Source organism: Chrysoperla carnea, chromosome 2 (assembly GCF_905475395.1).
Source record: "Chrysoperla carnea chromosome 2, inChrCarn1.1, whole genome shotgun sequence".
NCBI lineage: Eukaryota > Metazoa > Arthropoda > Insecta > Neuroptera > Chrysopidae > Chrysoperla > Chrysoperla carnea.
Genome location: NC_058338.1, coordinates 86,047,333 through 86,072,207, shown reverse-complemented (window position 1 = coordinate 86,072,207; position 24,875 = coordinate 86,047,333). Strand labels below are relative to the sequence as shown.

The following is a 24,875-nucleotide window of genomic DNA, read 5'->3' as shown; positions in this document are numbered from 1 at the left end:
TTCTTTTTTACTTTTTAGAACTATAAAAAATTTCTCCTTAAAAAGAATTTTTATACCATGCATATATGTAATATGCAAGGTATACTAAGTTTAGTCCCAAGTTGGTAAGGCATAAAAATATTAATGCTATGAAAAAAATTTTGGTATAGGTGTTTATAAAATCACCTAATTAGTCCATTTTCGGTTGTCTGTCCGTCTGTCCGTCTGTCTGCCAACACGATAACTCAAAAACGGAAAAAGATATCAACCTGAAATTTTTACAGGGTACTCAGGACGTAAAAAGTGAGGTCAAGATCGTAAATGAGCAACAAAAGTTGAAATGTAAAAAATCTTCCTTATCAAAAAATAAACAACTTTTGTTTCAAACATTTTTTCTTAAACATCACTGTTTACCCGTGAGGGCGCAAATTAGGCGTAAATTGTATAGTATGTATTATATGGGGATATCAGTTACGTTTGTGTGACATGTATGTGTAATGTGATCGAGTAATCAACACTGTCTATGCATGGTATTTCAACAATTAATTCCGTCAATTGTGCGTTTTCACTTGTTTATTAAAATTTTAATAAAAAAAAAAATTTATTTTACGCAATAAAATATCAATTCTTTATGAGGTAAAAAAATGGAATTTTTTGAAAAAATGGTGAAAAACGCCCCTTGAATGAGTATTGCACTGAAGAATTATGATGAGTTACAATAAAGATGATATTTTGATTCCTATGGTTTTACTTTCGGAAGCTTGTAAAACTTTTAAAATAAAAACTGCAAAATTTTTAAATTTAGATCGCAAGATAATCAGGCAAAGTTCGCGATATCCCCTGTTTAAATCATGTAAAACGCATTGTCCTCCCAGCCATTTTCTACGATATTAAAAAATACTTTCAAAATTGAAAAAAAGTAGGAGAGCTGAAAGAACTGTTTTTAGAAAAAATACAAAATAAACCATTTCATATATTTATTATTTTGTGGGCGTAATTATGTCGGGTTTGAAACCGTCAATATTTTTGAAACTTTGAGATTTAATAGTAAGCCTTATTAGGTTCTTCAATTTAAAAATAAGTTCTTACAATAGCTTTAGCATAGGACCTGCAAATTCCATGCTGGAAATTACTTAAAAGTTTATATTTCATCCACATATGTCAATGTATTAGAAAAACTCTACATCGATTAATTTAAAAAAATGTCCAAGTTATGTCCAAGAGATTACATACATTCATACATACAAACATGCAGCATAATAACATGATAAAAACAAAAATATTTCTTCTTTTCAATCAATATTGTAAATAACTTTCTAAAAACTACTTATGATGCTGAATATTTTATTTTATAAAGAAAGAAAAAAATAACTTCTAGAAAATAAAAATAAAAACACATTTTACATTGAACATATATACAAAAGGAACATAATACAAAAAAACATGAAATCTAAATTACAGTATTGACTTTACTTGTGTATGTATAGTAAAATATCAATCGTTTATTATTAATACGTTTAGGGCCAGTTGAAGTATTTTAAAGTTATTCAGAGGTCTGTTTTTTCAAGTTGAAAATAGAATAAAGTTCAAAAAATAAAACCACGACGACTACAAAATCTTGCTCCAAAACGTATGAATCAAGATAATTTTTATCATCTGAAATTGTCATTATAAGTAAAATCGTCATTACAGTCGGAGGACCTCTAATATTAAAACTGATAGTTTAAAAAACAACTAAAAAACACGCTTTTATAACTAGCTGAACTATAGGTAGACAATAATTTCTCTTAATCAATAAAATCATTTTATCATAAAAAAGCGTGGGGTGCTAAATTTCAATTATTGTAAATATTTTATAGACAGATATTAAAAAAGAAAAGGTAGAAATTAAGCCATTATAAAATATCTTAAAAAGCACCCCACACATTCTTAGGATAAAATGGTTTTTTTTTAAATTGAAAGGCATTATTTTCTATCTTTTAGTTGAGCTCTATACAAAAGCGTGTTTTTTAGTTTTTTTTTAAATTATTATTTATTTTGTGTTTGAAGTTTTTTTTTTAAATGTGGCGGGAGCGCATATAAATATATTTATATATTTCCGTTACATACTAACATACTAACAATCCAACATACTAACATACTTACATACGTACGAAGCTAATAAAAGCATTTTCAAAAGTTTGACATGTAGGGGCTGGATGACGGATAACTAACAAAATTTGGTTTGAGTGTTTTTTTTTCGGCTCACTGAAAGCGATGATTAATTGAGAACTGGTTACGATATTAAAATTTTGCAGGTCTTCTGAAAGAATTCCGGGTGTGAAATTTTAAATTACAGTCAAATATGACGACTGGGTCTTGAACTATAAATATCTATTGCATATTAATAATATGTTTAAATATAAAATTATCAAATACATTATTGTATGTATAATTCCTTAGTTTGTGCAAAGTGCGATGAGTGATATCCTTTCATATATCCAAATCAGCATTATCTTAAAAATAAATAATTTCATCATAAAATGAACCCGATTGAATGATATTTTATGTTTAAATACCTCTAGAGTCTGGTTTTCATCTAAATTGCAAGATAAAAATTTTCACGTTTTTCCGAATTTTTTGTACTTACCGCTTTAAAAATTACACAAAATTTTAAAAGAAATTTTGTAATCGGTTTAGTTAAAATACATAAGGTAAACTTACATAAGGTATTTTTGACTTTGGAAAATTATATGAATTTAACGACTAAACAAGGCTCTTTTGAGACATTGAATAAAATCCCAGATAGAAAGGTTTTTGCTCAGCAATAACAGACAATATATCCGAAAATAGGGGGTCGATTTATTCGATTATTCCCAATTTTTAAAATAAAAATCAAAAGGAGTTCTTTAAAATTAACCTTTATTGAAAAAGACACCCAAAAAATACAAAATCGTGCGCATATATCGATTAAAATAGTAGTTTCTGAGAGACTATTGCGCAAAAACTCAATAACTGTAACCGAACTGTAAATTAAAATAATTCTAAATATAAATAAAAAATGTACATTTAGGAGATTAAGTTTAAAGAGATGAATTTCTCTAGTGATATTCAGTATTGATTATTTTCTCAAAAAACTTTTATCATTTATTTTTCAACAAGTTTCACTTAATCATGCACAATAATTATGTTTATTATGTTTGTTTATTTTTATAACATATTCTATCTTTGTGAGTAGGTAAAAGTTTACAGAAGATACTATTATTATTTAAATTTGATTAAACAGATTAATTTGTCATAAATTGATTTTAAAATATTCATTTTTGTGCATTATTCATGAGAAGATTTAGTGAAGATTTAATAAAAAATAGAAACAAACAACTGTGGATTTCTAGTGAAATATTTCTTTCTAATTTTGTAATCAATCGATTACAATATGAGAAAAAAAGAAATATCAAATATTTAAATTTACTTGATATTATATATACCAATGGTGGGAATGTTATTATTCCCATTTCTTTGATTTAGAGTATTTCTTTTAAGCAAATATATGATATGTAAAAGCCTAAGAAGTTGACTGCGGCAAAATTGAATTTTCAATATTCTTTATTAAAATTATTCAAAAATAATCATTGATCAAAAATTAAATTAGTTATTAAGTTATTTTAAATAAACTTTACGATAACAAAATATCTTCTACATTCATGAATCATACATTTTACAGTTTAAAAGGATCCACAGGTATATTCAAAAGTATATAACAAAAATATTGTTAATATGCTGATTTATCAAGTAATTTTAAATAAATTTTATGTTAAGGCGGCTGTATACACTTTTTTGATTGGCGGAAAATAATTCTTTGATTGATTCAAGACATAAAAAAAAAAGATTTTTTATCCTCTATGACGTCATTAAAATCAAATAAAATTCATTTTTGGATTAAAATCCAAAATGTCATCTCGTAATTTAGGCCTTTAGTTCCAAATTTGGTAGAAACCATTTTTATACCATGCAAATATGAAATATACATAGTATATTAAGTTTAGTCCCAAGTTTGTACCGCTTAAAAATAATGATGCTAGGAAAAAAATTTTGTCATAGCTGTTCAGAAAATCACCTAATTAGTCCTTTTTCGGTTGTCCGTCCGTCCGTCCGTCCGTTCGTCCGTCTGTGGACACGATAACTCAAAAACGAAAAAATATACCGAGCTGAAATTTTTACAGTGTACTCAGAACGTAAAAAGGGAGGTCAAGTTCGTAAAGGAGCATCATAAGTCAATTGGGTCTTGGGTCCGTAGGACCCATCTTGTAAACCGTTAGAGATAGAACAAAAGCTTAAACGTAAAAAATGTTCCTTATGAAAAATTAAACAACTTTTTTAAACATCACTGTTTACCCGTGAGGGCGCCAATTAGGCGGAAATTTATAATATGTACTATACTTGATTATCAGTTATGTATGTGTCACATGTTTGTGTGTGTAATGTGATAAAGAAATCAACACTGACTATGCATGGTATTTCAACAATTAACTCAGTCAATTGTTTGTATTCACTTGTCTTCTTTATTTTTTCATCTTAAGTCAATTATAGAACAACCTGTATGTTTGGGAAAAGAAAAATATTGACACTAAATATATTTTTCATTATAAATTGAAATAATAAAAACGCGATGACATTTTTGCAAAAGACAAAGATATATTGATGCGTGTAGATGACAATTATTAAAATTGATAAATTTATCACCTATATATAAGAATACAGTCAGTCCTACACAAAAATGTTGAATAATGATGCAGTGCATAAAAATATAATAATAAATATTATATTGATTGAAATCAATAGTATCCCAAATAGACAGTTTAGCCTTAACCAAATGAATGATTTTAATTCAGTGCATGGTTCTATACGTACGTACGTACAGGTAGTCAGTCAATCAGAAGTACATTTATTTTATTATATTATAGGTAATAGCCGTGACTGTAACATATACGATAAAACTACTAATAGATCAGTTCCTAGCCCGAAAAAATTGGTCAGGAAGACTTTCACATGAATTGTAAGAATCCCTCAAAAAAACTATTGTTTGTCTACTCCTATTATTTTCCTTTGAATGATTAGTCTTTAGTTAAGCAAGTTGAATATTGACGACATTTTTATACTATGGATAAAACATGCAAAACTGAAAGAAAAAAAAGCAATCGACTGAGTTAATTGTTGAAATACCCTGTATAGAAAATGTCGAATATCAGTGGTTGCATTATTTTTTTTTTTAACAACTTAGAAGAGTTTAAAAAATCCACACGATTATGATGGCCTTTCGGATGCCATTTCACAAGACCATTAGTTGAAACTACCTGCAAACTTCAATTCTCTATCTTGTATAGTTTTTGTGAAAATGGACACCATAATTTGCGCTCTCAAGGATAAACAATGACGTTTACGAAAAAATATTTCAAACATAAGTTTTATTTTTTTGAGAAACATATTTCACGCTATAACTTTGGTTCTATCCCTAACGGCTTACAAGATGGGCCCGTAGGATCCGGTTTATAAGACCCACTTGACATATATTGCTCATCTAGGAACTTAGCCACACTTTTTTCATCCCGAGCACACTAATTTCAGCTTGATATTTCTTTTCGTTTTTTAGTTATCATGTCACAGGCGGGCAAACTGTTAGACAGGCAGACGGATAACCGGAAATGGACAAATTAGGTGATTTTATAAACACCAAAATTTTGTTCGGAGCATCAATATTTTTAGACAAACTTGAGACTAAACTTAGTGTACCTTGATATATATTAGGGTCAAAATATTTACATAATATTTTCTGGCGAGACTAGCTATTATGCAAAAGTTACAACAAGAATACAATAAGCCTTTGTCCTGATGTCGATTTAAATCGAGTTGCATAAATAGCGCTCCGGTTTTAGGAAAAACAATTTAATAGATTGTTATATTCAAAATTGGGATGAAAAAAAAAACTATCTAGGAGGAGGCTAGAAATGTTTTTTTAGACGGAGTTTAAGAATTGTTGCTTGTGAGGTACAGATCAGAGTCTCGGCTCATTTTTCGGACCATTTATAAGAATAAAAGGACTATTGGAGGGTAATTGAATATTTTCGAATTATATAAATGAGCACCTGTTGAGAAAATTGGCTTACCTCTGAAAAAATGTTTGTTATTATTGTAAATGAACCTTACATTGTAAAAAATTACAATTTATTAGGTTCTTATAGTTATTTTAAGGCGTGTTTGTTACTGCCATGTGGACTTGAACTATATTAAGGAGAACTTTTTTTGTTTTAAATGAATGTAAAAGAAAAATAATATAATAATGAATATTTATCAAATAGTTAAATCAAAAGTATAAGTACTTTTAGACTTACACAGACAACAAAATAAATGGTTACTGTCATTTTGTAGCGCCCTATTATGCATTTTGATTTGAAATTATATAGTTTGAATATATAATATGTATTTATTTATATTATACATTATATGAATTTTAATACAAGGTGCTTTAAAATTATATTCAAAATAATTTGCATTTTTTAGAATTCATCTTTGATGACAAAAGAACTCTTGTATATGGTCTAGATAAATTCTGCGTCATTTCTGGGACGAGGTATTTCACAGTGAAATTTTTCTTTTTTACTATTGCTCAAAAAAGTAAACAAAAAACAAAAAATATTGATATAGGAAACCGATTAAAACCGAAAAAAAATCGAAACAGCGCCAGTCTGGGCTTAACGACCCAAGACTTGGTTGGTTTATAACGATTTTAACTTTGTTTTCACCGTATAATGATGACATTAATGCTAAATAAATGAAAATGATTGTCAGTTGAATAATAGAGACTATAGATATTTTTTTCTTGCATTAAATTACTGGAGTTATTTTTTTTATTTAAGAAAGTTGAGTATCACGTACTGAGTAGATTTGTAGATTTAAAAGTTTAGCTTTTAGTATTGTTTTTTTTAAACAATTATTATAATAGATATCGGTCAAAAAGTCAATAAATAAATCGTAATATTCATTTAAGTCGTAAACCGTAGGTGATGACAAAAAACATTATTTAATAAAAAAATATCTAGAATAAAGGACATTGCCGTTTAAAGGGATAATGCATATGCTGAAGAAGATTTAGGCTTTATTTTCTATTTGGCGGAACTTCCGCCCTCCGTCTTACAAATATGTATGAATTGTGAGCATTTACATTCAGAACGTGATACTAAACCTGTATAAATAAAAAAATATCTCCTCTAATTTAGTGCATTATGGACAAGAGTAACGAGATTCTTTACTACTTGTATAAGAAGCAATATTAAGAATATGATTGCTTGTTTATAAACTGAACATTTTTTAAGCATAAGTTCAGCAATAGGGTAAAGATATATACTTCAATTTTAGCTTGTGATAAATAAATACTTTAATATTTTTATATCCTGCTAAAGTATATTCGTTTTTTTACAAGCAAAAATTTACAAGCCTTAATTGGGCAACATAGTAACCGGGTGAAATGTGAAGTTGTGCATAGAGTTGGAATGATTTAATGTTTTTGTTAACAGTTAGAAATTTCGGAACTCACTTATAACTTTACTACATCATTTAAATTTTTATCTCGTGAAAATAAAGTATAGTTTAAATCAATCTTAATCTTTGCTTATCCTTAAACTGTAGAACAAATTCATTGTTTTGTGATGACTTAATTAAAGTTTTTGTTAACAGTTAGGAATTTTGGAAATCGCTTATAACTTAATTTCATCTTTTAAATTTTCTTTTCATGAAGATAAAGCATAGCTTAAAACAATCTTTTTTTATCCGTAAACTCTAGCTCTCCTTTTTTGCTTACTAGGACAGTTGATCACAGTTGAATTATAGAATCATTGTTTAAATACACGGTGTTTAAACAATAGCCATTGAACTACACACGACTATCAACAGTATAATAATAATACAGTCAAACGTAGTATCTACAATGATCATAGCCACAGTTAAGGTAACAACAGTCATTCGATGTGGTTAGGCAATTGATAGCGAACTATCAAAATTTATTTTATGTATATTTTTTAATATATTTTGAATATACAAAAGTAAGTATATTGTGAGCAAAAATCCTTGAACTATACGTAAATTGTGGCGCCTATTTGACTTTATTTAAAAGTTTTAAGATACGTTTATAATATTTTTGTTATTAATTCACTTTAACAACTGTTGAATGTTTCGTAGGAGTAAGGCTAGTCAATACAAGCAAAATTTACTAAACTAAAAACAAACCCCGATAAATTTTTCGGGTATGGAACCGTAAACTCGCAATTGAAACAATGCTAACAACATTCTCCATTAAATTATCTCAAACGAAACAAAAAAATCAAAATCAGAACATCCGCTTAGGCACTACTATGCCACGGACAGACAGACAGACACACACAATTAACCGTCAAACTTATGAAACCTCTTTAGAAAGATGATGTCTTAATTTCTATTTCTAAATATGAGTGAAAGTGAGACGATTTTCAAAGTTCGGCAGACTTTAGATTAGTTTCAGTTTGTTTGCAACACATCGCTGAACATTAATCAAACCTGACAGTAGTCAAAAAGCCTTTATATAACAGAAGAGAAGTAGAATTTAAGAGAAAATCTATTGACGTGTATCAGTTTTGAACTGATAACCTTCCACAGGATTAGAATTATGGCCTCATTGAGAATAATTTTAATATTTCAAGATAATTAACTATAAAAAAAGTAACGGTCGGATACTTTTTTTTGTCTAGCCCCCACCCGTTGAACGCACGATAAAGAACCATAATTCCAAAAAAATAGTATTTTTCGTCTTTCTTTCCCATGGTATTTTTATCAAATTTATTAAAAAAAAGAAATAAAACAACTGGGTTGTTTTATAAGAATGAAAATTCGCTATGAAAAACACTATGTAATATGAATGAATCTAGGTATTGTATCAATAGTTAATAAAAATACTTAGACTTACTGGTTCAAATATGTTACATTTGTGTGTAACTTAAGTACCCAGACAACAAGAAATTATTTAAATAATTCTTGCCAAATGCCTAATCAATCACTCAAAATAATTTTTATTTTTTTTCACGACTACATTTTTTTAAGTTAATAGTATTTACAAACTATTTGATATGAATATAAATTAAAGTACACTGATGTTCGGAAGTCTAAGTATTGTGAAAATTGTTATAATGTCAAAGACATTATTAGTACTAAGGGACATTTCCAGTAATTTCTACTTTCAACGTCGAAGAAATGTTCTCATTTCTTTCTTTAAAAAATTACTAATTAACACAGAAGATAAAACTACCATACAGTCCAAGATGGCATAAACAGTTTTCGGTCATACCAAAAAATATCCCGAAATTATCGAAAATGGTACCCATGAAAAACACAAAAATTTTCATTTGACGAGCTGTACAAACAACACATTGCCAAGCTAAGGGATAAATTTATTTTTAAATATTAAATACATTGTAAGCATTTTGACAAGGTAATCGTTAACTTTATTAATCATTCAATAAAACGTTTTTTTTAAATATCAGAATGTTCTCAAAACTAAAATAAAAATTATTATTTATTAATATTATAAATTCATAAACTATTTTTATATTACTTTTTGATTAAAATCTGTGTGAATAAAAATAGTTTTGTGATTATACAAACGGAACGCAAGGTGCGGTAATAAAATTTTTTTGAATCTAATTAGCATATAATTAATCATAATAAGCGTGACAGTAAAAAAACTTACCATTTTTAGCTAAGCTCGAATTTACGCATAGTAATAGTAGACAACAACATATCGTTGGAAATTTTGTTCCAATCTGAAAATGAAAATAAAATGTTTATTAATAACTTATTTTATTAATTTCGTGTTGTTTTTTTAAATTTATTAATTTTTACATTTAAATTTCTAATTTGTTTCAGTAATCAATTATGAAACGAACCTTAAATTTCATTTACAAAAACTTCTCTTAAAAATGTCTTCGAATAGAACTCATATTACCTATATTTATATTCCGTCGCGACAATCAATAGTTTTGACATACAACTTATCTGCTATCGAAAGAAGAAATCCGATTAAAATGAAACATGTCTTTCATATTTTTTTTTGAGAATTTACTAAAACAATTGCTTTAAGAATCTATGTTAATTCACAATGAAAAATGAGTCATATTTTTATAGACAACGCAAATAACCTTATTGATATGTTCAGAATATAGCCTTGAAATTGATGTTTTCATATGCAAAAGTGGGTGCTGTTCCTTACAATTTAAAATTATAAAACCAAAATTAAATGAAATCAATTCATTTGAATAAATCATTTCCGTATTACGTCAAGTTTTTATCTCTTAATCAGTGTAGACCATAACCGAATATACAGTGCAAATACGAAGACAACCCATTTTTGGATGGGCTGTGATCAAAATCAACTAAAAATGGCCATTAAAAAGATAATGATTTCATATTTCAATACACTAAAGAGCTTTTCTTACACTAATGAGCTTTATTGCACGTTTTGTCGTTTTCTTCTCTTCTTGCTAACTGAGAAGTGAATTAATTTAACAAAACAAGTGAAAATAAACAATTGAGTTAAATAAGCTTAAAAAAAAACATTAATGTGGGATAGATTCGGGGTCATTTTTCCCAAAAATATTCTATATTTCGTGAAACGAATTTTTAAACAAAAAAAAATTATTCCTCGAAAATTCGTCCTACTAATATTATCAGATGGGCTTCGTATGAAATTTAAATCAATAGGCCCACTTCTTTAAGTTGCCTACAAATAAATCAGCTGTCAAACTTTTATAATTTTTGAGAAAATGAAAACTGAATGTTTTGTTAGTTTGCACCCTTACTGTGGAAAACATAGATATAAAAAAAAATTTCAAAAAAAGTTGTTTCCCTTTTTTATAAGAAACAGTTTCTACGTTTAAATTTTTGTTTTTACGATTTACAAATGTGCTCTACGGGCCTTGTTTCTTCCACATGAAGGGACCAATGTCCCTTTGTTTATCATTTGTGACCTTAAACTCTTTTAAGTCCTAAGTACGCAAAATAAATATTAATATTACAACTAGATATATCTTTTCGTTTTTGAGTTATTCTGTTGTCGGACAGAAATGGGCAGACGGAAATGCACTATTTACTTAAGTTATTTTATGCACAACTATACCAGAATTTAACAAATACTATGATTTATTTCATATTTGGGGTATAAAAAATTTAGATCCCTTTAACGCATATCAGCTCTAACTAATACGATCCTTAGGGAATGAATTTTATCGCAGGACATAGTATTGGAAAGTTTGAGGCCTACAAAATACACAAAATACTAACCTTTGAAAAGTGGAAAAGCTGGTATAAAAATTTAATATTCAATAGGGTTACAATAGTCGCCCTATTGACTCAGTTTGTTTAGGCGTAACCAATTCCGTCCGCGGTATAATTATGGTAGCGGGTTCGATTCCCGTCGTCGCAACAAAATTAATTTAATTAATAGTTGTGATGGGCTGGTGTAGTGCATGGAATATGCATGAAGGATTTGTACTCCGCTTCTGAAATTGAGGAGCTGATAAATGAAATTATCAGCGGAACGGTGGTGGTAAAACACATATATGGTATCACAATGGGATCTATAGCCTAAGTCTGTCCTTCGTGTACAGCTAATATAACTTAACCTAACTTAGAAGAGGTTGGCATTATTTTGGCATTTCGTTTATTCCTGTATACAGAAGTCGGTTGAGGTTTTTATACCCATTTTTTTACAAAAACGTTTTTTTTATTAAAATAACACCTTGTAATACTTTAAATAAATTTTTATCTCAACCCATTAATATAATTATATGTGTATACAACATTAAGTTCTTTAAATTAAGTTATCAAAATAATTATCATAAATAATATATTGAATAAAATAAAAAAAAACGACAAAATTTTGATGTTATCAGTAGTAAACAGAATGGTCATTTTATTAGTTAGCTTAGTTTTTTTATTTATTATTATTGAATATTTATTAATAATCAAAGGTGTTTCAACATTAAGGTTACTTGATTTTCTTCAAATTAATTAAATAATTTTCAGGCAATTAATTTTTATATAAATTATACTATCTCATTCCTTTAAAGCTTGTTTCAGTCTTGTATAAAGAAATCGATTAAAAAATCGCTGTTGGTTTGTTATTTTGGACGATTTGTCAAGAACTATATGCATTTTTTGTTTTTGCTCAAAATAACCTTTTATAGTCAGTTTTATTCAAATTGGAGCCAGAAAAATCATGACAAATTTGTTGATTCCGAATTCGATAAAACTCAGATTTTAACGTAAATCTGACTCAAAAAATTCAAAGTTCATTTGACAATTGGGGGAAAAGTTTTCGAGAAAAACGTTATTTCAGATCGATTTCTGACGATATCTTTACTGCTATTCGCCCAGTCGTTAAATTAACACGATTTTTATATTATTTGGGTCAAAATTCGTTTATATACTGGAGTTTTTTGGCTCCAACTCCACAGTAAGAAATGTATGGTGCTAACTACACTGCTCGTATGGTATAGAGACAGGTACCATAGTATTTATGCTAGCATGAGTACTGTAACAATATTCAATAGGACCAGAAGTATTGTGATATTGCCAACCAGTATGGGCCTGATAACTGTTGCTAAAGTTACTTTTTCTTCTATTTCACGAGAGAACTACCTTGACATGAAAACTAATTAGCTAATGTAAATGTTCTTCCCCAAGTAATAACTAATTATTTCTTTAAAAATGTTACTTAGCACTTAAGTAATTTCTTTGTAAATTAAAAGTAAAATGAGATCCTGAAATTAAAAGTAAACCGGAATAAAATTTTACAATTCAACCCAATTAGATAATACAATTTATTGTTAGCATATTATGGATAACTTTAAAGGAATGATTATTGGAATTTAAAATATTCAATTGAATGAAAAAAGAAAAAAATTAATATTTATTGATTTAATAATAACAATAATAACCTACAAACAAAAACAATTCATATTATTTGTAATTTGATATTCAACACCAATGCTAAAGCTAAAAGTACTTTGTAATAAACTACTTGATCTGTAGACATATTTCTATTTCTAGGCGTGGCTTAAGGCAAAGATACTAACTAGATCAATTAATTATATAAAATTTTCTCCATAATAAATTCCATTCAAACTATATAAAAAAATAATTTTTATTTTCAAACATTAAATTCTCAGACAATTTTTTTGTATAAAGAGAAATTTCAAGAATAGTCAAATCACATTAAATTGTTAATACATCATAAACACAATCGACTAAAAGAAAATTAATTTTGAAGACATTTCCCACCTTTTAATTAAAAACAATTTTATCTATGCGTCACTCGTACCCGACTATTTTGTAAAGGCGATCAATTCAAAAATCAAAAAATTAATCGAAACGCCTAATGTACTACACATGCCTAATTATTTTTTCTTGATATTAAGCGCGTCAAGCTTTTACAAATAGCCGGGTATGAGTAACTCATAAAAAGTTAAGATCCATAAATAAATTTTGAAATGGTTTGAAAATTGACTTGGTTTTGAAATAAACAAATATTATGACTTATTTTTCATTCCTCAACGCATCGATATAAATTTTGATAATATTTTCTAATTTTTTGGAGTTATAGTTGATGAAAATCATTATTTCAATTTAATAAAATTTTTTGGAAGCATTGGGAAAAATAAATTAATTTGCCACGTTTGCAAAGATATTTAGAAGAATTACAATCAAATAGTGGAATCTCCTATACCTGATTATTTCTACTGCAATTATATATCTGATTATTGTATCAAACATGCAACTCGCGCTGTTTCATATTAAACTTTATAAAGTTAAAAATTATATGGCCACTTTAAGTTAAATTCAATAAAAGCATGTTTTTAAATAGTTTCAATTTTGATTGAGAGTTGAAATTTCAGTAACGGGCTATGATACAAGCTTTCAAAGAAAAATTGATTCAACCAATAGCTTACAAATTTTTCTCAAAAAAAATATACTACTTTATGACACATTTTAACAAGTTGTGATCCCACGATGATTTTTTTAAAAATATAACTTAAAAGAGTTTAAGTTGCATTATATTTACAATATTTTTCGTGTAAAGTCTAAAATACATCTAAGGATACTCGACGGATCGTTAATTTGTGAGGCCCTGTACCCTTAATTTATTTAAAATATCAAAATAGACAATTAATTTTTGAACATAGATTACAAACGATTTATAAGAATAACTGACATTCATGGTAAATATCATCTGTTTGCTATGTACAAATTTTAGTTTTTTAGATGTATAGGAAAAGTTTGATTAGTTACTGGGTATCAATGCCATAGGTAAATCTGAAGTCTTGCAACAATCTCCTGAAATTTCAATTCACAATTTATTTCACTTATATCAGTTCTGAAGTCTTGAATTCATGAGAATTATCAATAATTCAGAATTCCATTTGTTCCATGAGTACGTTCTGCGTTCTACTTTTGATAAGGGATTAATTTTCAAAAATGATTCAACATTCCACGTGATTAAACACCATATTTTATAGTAATATTTAACGAGAATCAGAAAAAAAAAATGTATGTTTTAATTGTAATTTTTTTCAGTTTTAACTAATTGACACTTTTAATTTATATTTAAACGTGTTGATATTTGTATTAAGTCTCATAAATAAATACAATAATAAATCTTTAAAAAAAAACGCTAATAAAACTTAAATGTTGTAAAAATAATATAAAACTAATGGTTTTATTAACTAAAGTAACACCTACGATTTAGTCTTAAATGTTTCAAATAAGACACTAGTTGCGGTTGAATATACTAAAACCAGCAGAGAATTTAGTTAGAAGATTCTACTTCAAAAATTCGTGTTTTGCGAGTTGAATTTAGAAATACTTACATCGTAAGTTTACTCAAATTAGTTTTGACATTGGCTAAAAAACTGAGAATCGAAAAATTTAAAAACCTTCTTGCTTTTGGCTTATTATAGAAGCCATAGGAGGATTTTACACTTTAAAATTGCCTACATAAAAATTTAAATCTATTACTCTAATCAGCTCTTTTACAATATCAAGAAATCAAGTTTTTTCTATGTTATAAAAAAAAGACTGGTAACCCATAATGAAGTGCTTTTTCATGGTTCTCTTTGTTTTTGTTTTTGAGTATTGATAATGATAAGCTTTAACCGTTGATTGAATTTCGAATTGATTGAAATTTCGTTTTTAGATTTTCGTGTTTTAAGACAGTTTACGACTTTCAAAGATTGGCAAGTTTTAATCGATGCAAAAGAGTTTTTAGATTTTTGCATACTCAAGCTCGACAAGGCAACGTTGGTTTTTGATATTTTAATAATATTTATGAAGTCACTTATGTATAATAAAGCGATAAAATCTGATTTAGATTATAAGAAATTATTTTAATTACTTAAATGAATGTGTTTATTGAACTAGTCTGCTAACCAGAAACGCTTGCGTCATTAGATAGATAGTAAAAAATTTAATTTAACACCACGGAATCATGATTAAGAATGTTGAAAATCAAATAAATTAGTTCAAAATGTAATTAACAGTCTATTTTATGACAATTTCAAATATTTCCTGACATCCCCAATACAAGTTTTTTTAATTTAATCCTAAAATCTATCATTTTATAAGCTCTATACTTCGTTAATTACTTGTATAAAGTGTATTTTTAAGGAACCTTTTAATATTTCAATAAAATATCGCCACAAGGCGTTCGATATAGTTTGCATAAATCATAACCAATTTAAAAAAAATTCAGCGTCAGTTTGATTGATAGAAAAAAAAAACGATAGTAAATAATATTTTTTAATAATTAATTATCGTTCATGAAATAATTTGTCAAAATAATTTTTTGTATGACATTTAAGTCACTATCATAAATACTAAAGTAGTTTATATATTCTATTCACAGCATTCTAAACGGTTTATTTCATGAATAATTTTATTAACAGAAAAATGACCCGAAAGGAATTTCATAACATTCGGTCGAGTTTGGGAACTTTTAAAAAAATTATGTCCTGATCGATATCGCTCGGACAAAATAGGATATCGACTTCGATCAAAGCAAAGCAAAAGCAATAGCAATATATTCCGAAAGGATTTATATCGCCCGAACAAAAAATGACTTCGTTGAGCTGTTGATCGAAGGGTATCAACGGCAATAAGATCCGAAAGGACTTATTATGCTGGGAATTAATTCGTGTGGATCTCAAGGGTCGCACCAGACCCTACCCTCGGCTTGCTTTGGAATGTTTTCAATCTAAAAATTTAACTGTAGATAATAGTTGATCGTATTAGATTATATTCTGCCCACATTAAGAAACTGAATTATTCATACACAAAAATTAATAGATTGGCTTGGTAATCTAAACTCTATAGGACCTCATTCTATTCGTAAATATGTATATCAAAAGATTGTTATGATTGACGGTTGCAAAGGCTATAAAATAAATCCTAAATTATACGCTAAAGTAAATATAAAATTTACACCTACGTTAAATAATTACACATTATTTTAATAATTTAATACATACTATAGGTAAGATAGAACTTCATGTGCTTAAGGTAGTTCATTCGTTACAGTTTAGTCCGTATTCGAGCACTGTTTGTGTACAATATTAAGCTTACTATCAATACTATACTAATAATGAATAATACTTAGAAATTGTATCTATACATATACAAATTATATACACACAGCTGTATATTTATTAATTGTTTTTGATTTTATCTTTTGAACAAAAATTGCTTTTTCGTTACCAAAATATTTGTCATAAATTAATGTCTTTTTTAAAACGTTGTTTTTGAAAAAAATGGTTAGAACCGTTTTTGAGATATACAAACAAGTGTCTAATTTTTTGTACTCGGTATGCCTCCAGCATAATGAAAATTTTAGTCATTGATACCTCATTCCTCACACAGTGAATTTTTTATTTACTCCTTAGTAAAGCCATGTCACGAGTGACCTATCTTAAGAAGTTTAGTTTATACATAGATAAGATCCAGAGATCGAAAATAAAATAAAGAAAAAATAATCTCAATTTTGAATCATCCGGTTAAATAATTATTGTATCTTCTTGCTAAAATTCATTGAATTTCATACAGGTCACAGGTCATTTGAAATTCATTGTATTTTAATTTTCTTAAATTACTTTAAAAGTTTGCAGGAAAATTTTAAGGAGAAGCTAAACATGCTCAAATAATTTAACTTACTTTTTTTGAAAGCGGCCAATTATATACGTGAAGTTTGGGTTTATTTGAAAATGATTAGGTCAATATGATTGCAAATAATATATCCAACAACTTTACTTTGAAACTTTTGAATATTTTTCATGAACAGTAGGACTGCCTACATGAGAATTTTTTATACCTACTTCAGTCAACCTTAGCAAACGTTCGTTTTGATTTTGCGTTTAAAATGTCTTAAATGCAATTCTTAATCTAAATTTTATATATTCAATCAAATTTGACGAATTTATTGAAAATTCTATTTTATATAGGTACATAGTGAATCACACAGTGGAACAAAACGTCTGGATTGAAGTTATCTCAACACTTCAAGTAATATTTCTTATAATCGAAAAAATAACCCTACTTTAAAACGCCAAAAATATACACGAATCAAATTCGTATTTCTTTTACTTATTTGTTAAATTGTCTAAAGTTGTTTCTTATTTTATTATGTTGGTTTCGTCCGGTAAATAAACTGATTGTAATATTTTCTAAGTCTATGAATGTTTAATATTATAATATTGGTAAGTGATAAATTGATAATAAATACAAATGATAATACCATAGTTAAACAGTAACACACTCATAAATATGATATATATTCAAGGTGACCATGATCATTATTACATAATTAAATAAGTAAACACCATCATAAATATTATCATTTAAAATAATTTTTATACATTTTATTTTATTTGTATATTTATTTATTGATTTTGCATTAGATTTTATCGAATACCGTTTTTTAATTTAAATTTAATTTATACTCATTTAAAAATTAATTAAATAAACGATTATAATTAACTTTATAATATTTAAACGTAATTTTTTCATATTTATCATTATGTTAATATGTTTCTTGAATGTCTGATGGTCATCAACCAACGTCTAGGTGTTTTTACTGATTATGTCGTTCATTATTTTGAAAGGCTGAATATACTTTGGGTAAAATTCTATGGCATCCATAAAAGGCCAATTTTAAAGATATTTCCATATAATTCAAAAACGTTCAATAAGTTTTCATCGAAGATGTTTTCGTTTTTTCGGTATAATACATTGCATATTCAGACACCCATTTTTGGCTAATCAACTATTTCATGAAACATAGCGTAAGTATTAAATTTACAGAAAAGATAGGAAGAGAACCTTACGGTATTTTCTTCTTTAACAAACAATTCGTGAAATTAAGCTTGTCTTGATAAAATGAGAAAGGATTAAAAGGAAATTTCTGAGCTTAAACCATAATTTAACCCAACACCAAAAAGCCATCGACTGCAAGAAAGCTTCTTCACCATGGAAAATTAAAGTGGTTGATCAAAAAGCTAGTCGTTATTAGCTTTTTAGTTGAATGTGCTTTTCATTTTTAACCCCTGAACTAAAAAAAGGAGTGTTATAAGTTTGACCGTTATTTGTTGGTGTCTCTCTGCCTGTCTGTTTGTCTGAGTCATCCTAGCGCCTAAACGGATGAGCAAATTTTTTTAATTTCATTTAAAAGTTAATTTAATGACGAGTGTACTTAGCTATGCTTCAAGTGAGAGTTTAGGGTTCCGTACCCGAAAAAACTTAAAAATTGGCAATGATCATCAAAATCGGCTCAGTTTGGAAAAGGCTTTAAGAAAAGAGGTATTTAATGAATAGTATTCGTAGATATGTTTCAAGTGCGAGAATTTGTAAATTTCAATTGTTTGCTAATTAGAAGCAATTATCTGGTGATATCTCAGCAAAATATTTATGTTTGGCCTTAAACTGAATATTAACGTTCAATCATAAATCTGAAAAAGTAAGAGTGTCCCATTAATTTTTTAACGTGTTTCATCAAGTTTAGGTATATAATATTTATAAATTAGTTGTCAATTTATAATAATGTCTTGTTACCAATTAAATTTATTGTTTTTAAAATTGAATTTGATATAAATATTATAACTAAATATGTGTATCATTAATTGTATATAAGGAAATAATAAAGAAAGTAAATAAACTGATTTCAGGGTAACGGAACTTTGATTTAGTTTTTAAATCTATTTTAAAATGTCTATTTAAATGATTTGGTATAATTTATTAACACAAACCTAGTTGATAAAGGTGCTTGGAATGAAACCAAGGAACCCAGGTTCGATTCCTGCTATGTGTGTATTTTTGTTTGTTTTTAAATTAATATCCTGGTAAGTTTTATAAAATGTTTAAAAATGGTTTATCACTTACTTAAGGATCTTATACTCTCTCAAATATTTCATCAAACATTTTACCAAAATTGGTTGCCAAACGTGTTTCATAAACCATACAACAAACATACCCATTAAAGATTTTAATAAAATCAGTTGTTAGACAATTGTGTTTGATAAATGATGTCATCAAAAATTTCATCAATTTAATGGTTTTTGCCCAGCGCATGTAATTTATTTGTGGAATGTTTTATGGGGTATGGTGGTCTGTTAGAAAGAGGTTTTCACTGTAAGTAAGGTATACGTAGACTTTGTCATTCAGGCATCTTCAACTTCGATGGACCGAGGTTAAACAAAATTAAAATATTAGAACGCATGTGGTGAAGTAGGTAACAACGAAGTTTCACTGTATTTTATCTTTAAGCGCCTTCATTTTCACACATCTTCACAAAAAAAGTACTTAGATATTATTTTAAAGTGTAAAGATTCCAGGCTTATTTATTAGAAATCAATGACGAAATGTGAATAAATTATATTCACGTAATTTGGTATGATCAAAGAGACTTCAACGCACGACTATAACACATGCCCCTATAATGTTATACTTGGTTTTACTAATTGCAAAATGTTCGACATTAAAAGTGATAATCAGAATTGGGTATACGACGAAAATGAAAGAAACCAATATTAATTCGATTTATAAGCAAACATATCGGGTGTAACGTCCAACGCTCCAACGCATATAAAAACACTCTTTTTTTACATGTTTACATACTTTTTTTAGTTGAACAAAACAACGGCGTAATACTATTTTGACTATTATCAACTCTATTTTGGACCCTATTTACATCTATATCGATTATAACGACCAATTGTAGTTGAAATTAGCCAGCAAAGACGGCCGATGTGTGTGCACATATACGTATTTTCATTGCATAATAAAAATGTACCTATCACTTATAGTGACAAAATTTGTGGGTTCTTCAATGTCGTTATAACCGATTTTGACTGTACTAACAAACTAAAATGCCCAAATGACATCTTCTTAAACGTAAAAAACTTTCCAAAAGTTTTGACACTCTTTGAATCAATTGTTTCGAACATTTCATGAAAATTTTCTTCCATACTATTTTAATAAATGAGACAATCGATTCAAATAATCAAAAGATTTGTTTCCTCCAACAACATTAACCGCACTATGAACAATCGTTATGTTATATACGATGAATCATTATCTCAATTTACTTGTTCATAATAAGTGTCTTCTTCATTCGAATACATATTCAAAAATTATTTTTACAAACTTACTATTTTTAAAATATACAGAGTGTTTCAGAATTACACGGGATTATGTTAGGAATGTGTTCTCTTTTCATCTGTTCTATTTTCAGAACCCATGCCTTGAAAATAAATTAATTTGAGTAACAGAAATTTGATTATCTCTTCCTACAGCCTCATCGATCTAATCATAGAAATAATAACATATTGAGTAGGGGGCAAGTGTCCAACAAATAATAAAAGAGGGAAGATGAGTGATTCATACTTATCTTTGTCTAATCATACATAGTTCAGAGAGACAAATAGTTAGCCTGATTTACTTTCTCTTCGATCACTTACTATCTATGTTATTATCTCTATGAATCTAATTCTTCAAGCTCCTTTTGCATGCCAAAGAATGTGAAATTACCCAGAGACTTTTTCCACCTCATAGCAAAACCAATCCCACTGTCATATCGAGCGATCGTGATGACCATTTAATACATGAACTTCCAGATGCAAAAGTGTATGTGAAGATTTTTTGTTAATTTTGTGCAAGAGAGCAAATACCTTAAATAGTGCCGTGAAACTTTGGAACAGTCTGTACAATCATTAACATTATGAAATATTGATTTATTTTCAAAAAAAGTATATAAATTATCTTTAAAAAAAACTCTCAAAGTATGATCGTATAGAATTCAATTTTAATGACTAATTAAATTATAATAATAAACATTTTTATTTTAATTATATGTATGTGAATGAGTAGATACCTTTAAAATTTAATATTTAATTTAGATAGGTACGCGTAATTTACTTGCATTTTTGTATGTTAATGATTTATGATATAATATGTACATCTTTTTTGTGTGTTACATAATTTTCTCATAGCGATACAATCTGTACTTTATAAATAATAATAAAAAAAAACATTTACTTTTCGTACAGATACGAATCTGATTCAAATGCTACCACAAAAAAGTTTCTGTCAGAAACCATTGTTTTCTTAATACGTGTGTGTATATTTTAATTGCTAAATTGACATCCTTAAGTCTCATGATTTTCATTACAAAATTAACATCTTAAGGATATACGAGCGCCAAGGCAATTCTGGATAAAAGACATGATTTTTTTTATTTGAAGTTCGATTAAATCTTAATCAGTTCTGAAAATTTTAGATTGGGAGGGTTGTTGCTCGATTATTTAAATAAATAAATGACTTCAAAAGTAGGCATATTAAACATTGATTTAATGGGAAAACGGTAAATGGATGATATGTTTTCATAGATTTCTCCAAAACTCTTCGGTGGAAATTAAAAATTACTCAAATTAAAGTTAAAACGTCAATATATTATTGAAAACAAAAAATAATCGTTGTGCCCGACTAAGGACGTATGAGCACGTCAGTTTAGACACAAATGTAAAAAAAAAAATATTTCTCCAATTTTGGTGAATTATGTTATAACTTGACAGTATATGACGAAAAGTAAGATTATAATTTTTCGATATCTGGAGAAATTTTCAAAATTTCGAAATTTGAAAATTTTGTTATATTATTTAGCTTTCGATATTTCGAAAACCAATACAGATATCGAAAAACTATATTTTTATTTTTCTTCTATATTCATGAAGTTATTATTCTATAACAAAATTAATAATCAAAATTGAATATAAGGTGCAAATAATTCCACCCACAAGTATAAACTTATCTTGGCGCTCGTACTACCTTAAGTCCCATGATTTTCAATACAGAATTATTCTACTTCTTAAGATATATTGCATTCAGAAATAAACACAAACCAATAATTTTTCTTTCCTATCATTTAACATTCCTATATATTTTTACATGGGATACAACATTTTCGGTATAACTTTTGGATAATAATTCTTTATATAGAGTGACTTACACCGACAAACTTCGAGTAAAAGTTTTCGAATTAAACAAAAAAATTCGTTTTTAGAAATCACAGTCTCAAACTTTTCGTTTTCAGGGGATAGAGTGATGCTGTTTCAAAACAAAAATATGATAGTAACAAGTGAAAACAAACAATTAACTGAGTTAATGGTTGAACTTCCATGTATAGACTGTGTTGATTCCGGAGTCGTTTGTTTTTTCTAACATGTAAGTAAAGAGAAATAGCCAGCCAAACATACACCTGACTGATATTCCCATATAATATATATTATTCAATGTTCAAACTTAATTTGCACCCTCACGGGTAAACAGCGTTTTCGAAAAAATGTTTGAAGGGTTTCGTTTCGTTTATTTTTTTATAAGAAAAATTTCTTACAGTTTACTTTTTGTTGTATCTCTAACGCTTTACAAGATGGATCCCACGGACTCAAGACCCAATTGACCTATGTTGCTCATGTACGAACTCGACCTCACCTTTTACGACTTGAGCCCGCTGTTAATATTTCAACTCGATATCTTTTTTCGTTTTTGAGTTATCGTGTTGTCAGACAGACAAACACACCGACAGACAAACAGACAATCGGAAATGGACTAATTAGGTGATTTTATGAACACCTATACCAAAATTTTCTTTATAGCATCAATATTTCTTAACGCTACAAACTTGGGCTTAAACTTAGTATACCTTGATATTTTTATATACATGGAATAAAAAAGTAGTGTGTATAATCATTTTTTTGCGATATCTTTTTAAAAATTATTTATAAAATGAGTAAATTTAATAATTGATTGAGTAAATTTTTATTGATTAGGAATTCAAGAAATGCAGTTTATGCATGTAAGGTTGTCCCGTTAATAATAATAATTATTAATTAAATCAAATTATATTAAATAACTTTAAATAACTTATGATATGACAGTAAAAAAACACTATTGCATGATTCGATTTAATAAAATCTAAATCACATCTAAACTAGATTATATCATTAAAATTATTATATCACACATAAAATATACTTTACGATCACAGATAGCTAAGTGGTATTCAAAAATAGATGAGACCTCATGTAATTTATTTAATGATTTTATTTTCAATCATATTTATTTCAAAACTGTTTGTATCTTGTAAAGTTTTTTACTTTTGCAAAAACGATAATAAGTTAAGAATCATGCAATTTCCTCATTAAATAAACGTCTAGTGAATCCGTTTCATTCTGAAAATTAAAAAATATAAGTAGATAATTTTGTGTTTTTTAGGGTTTAATATCTGAAGTTTAATGACCTTAAACTCATTAATCGCAATAGTTTGACACACTTAATGTTGAGGAAAATTGCGAAAAAAATTAAAATATTTGATTACTTTTTATTTAAAATAACATATGACATTGCAAAAATATTTTTGTCTGTAATCATAGAGCGCAATAAAAGTTTTTGTAAGCTTACAATGACAGTTTTGTCTATAAACAGGGATGACTTTACTATGATAGTTTTTATACCATGCATAAATGTAATATGCAAGTTTATTCCCAAGTTTGTAACGCTTAAAAATATTGATGCTACGCACAAAATTTTGGTATAGGTGTTCATAAAATTACCTAGTTAGTCCATTTCCGATTGTCCATCCGCCCGTTCGTCTGTGAACACGATAACTCTAAAACGAAAAAAGATATCAAGCTGAAACAGCGTACTCAGGACGTAAAAAGGGAGGTCGATTTCGTAAATGAGCAACATAGATCAATTGGGTCTTGGTTCCGTAGGACCCATATTGTAAACCGCTAGATTTACAAAAATTTAAATATAAAAAAAGTTCCTTATCAAAAAATAAACAACTTTTGTTTGATACATTTTTTCGTAAACATCACTGTTTACCGGTGAGGGTGCAAATTAGACGTAAATTGTATAGTATGTATTATACGGAAATATCAGTTATGTATGTGTGACATGTATGTATGTGTAATGTGATAGAGTAATCAACACTGTCTATGCATAGTATTTCAACAATTAACTCAGTCAAGTGTTTGTTTTCACTTGTTTTCTCTAAATGACAGTATTGAATGTAAAACTCTTGGAATCTTGAAATCAAAATACGAGTCAAGTGTTAGTTTAGGGATCCGCAACTTTTTTTTTTTCTTTTACATAGTATATTTAATAAAAAGTACATAGTGTTATATCTTGTATGATTGTATGGCATCCTTTGTAACTTGAACTTGACTATAAAAAAATGTGATTGATCAATAAAAGCTGTTTACTTTTGATTTTGATTTCTTACATAAATAAAATCG

At 27.7% G+C, this 24,875-nt stretch overlaps 1 protein-coding gene across 1 annotated transcript in view; it reads right to left on the bottom strand.

The window, feature by feature from the left end:
- The window catches only part of LOC123293007 (cadherin-99C), a 182,991-nt gene extending 169,916 nt beyond the window's left edge, over positions 1–13,075 (bottom strand). The window contains exons 1-2 of the mRNA XM_044873722.1: positions 13,025–13,075; positions 9,731–9,803 (exon numbers count right to left, since the gene is read on the bottom strand). Coding sequence (XP_044729657.1) covers positions 9,731–9,803; positions 13,025–13,075 — 124 coding nt within the window. The remainder of the gene's footprint in view (positions 1–9,730; positions 9,804–13,024) is intronic.
- Between the last annotated feature and the right edge of the window lie 11,800 nt (positions 13,076–24,875).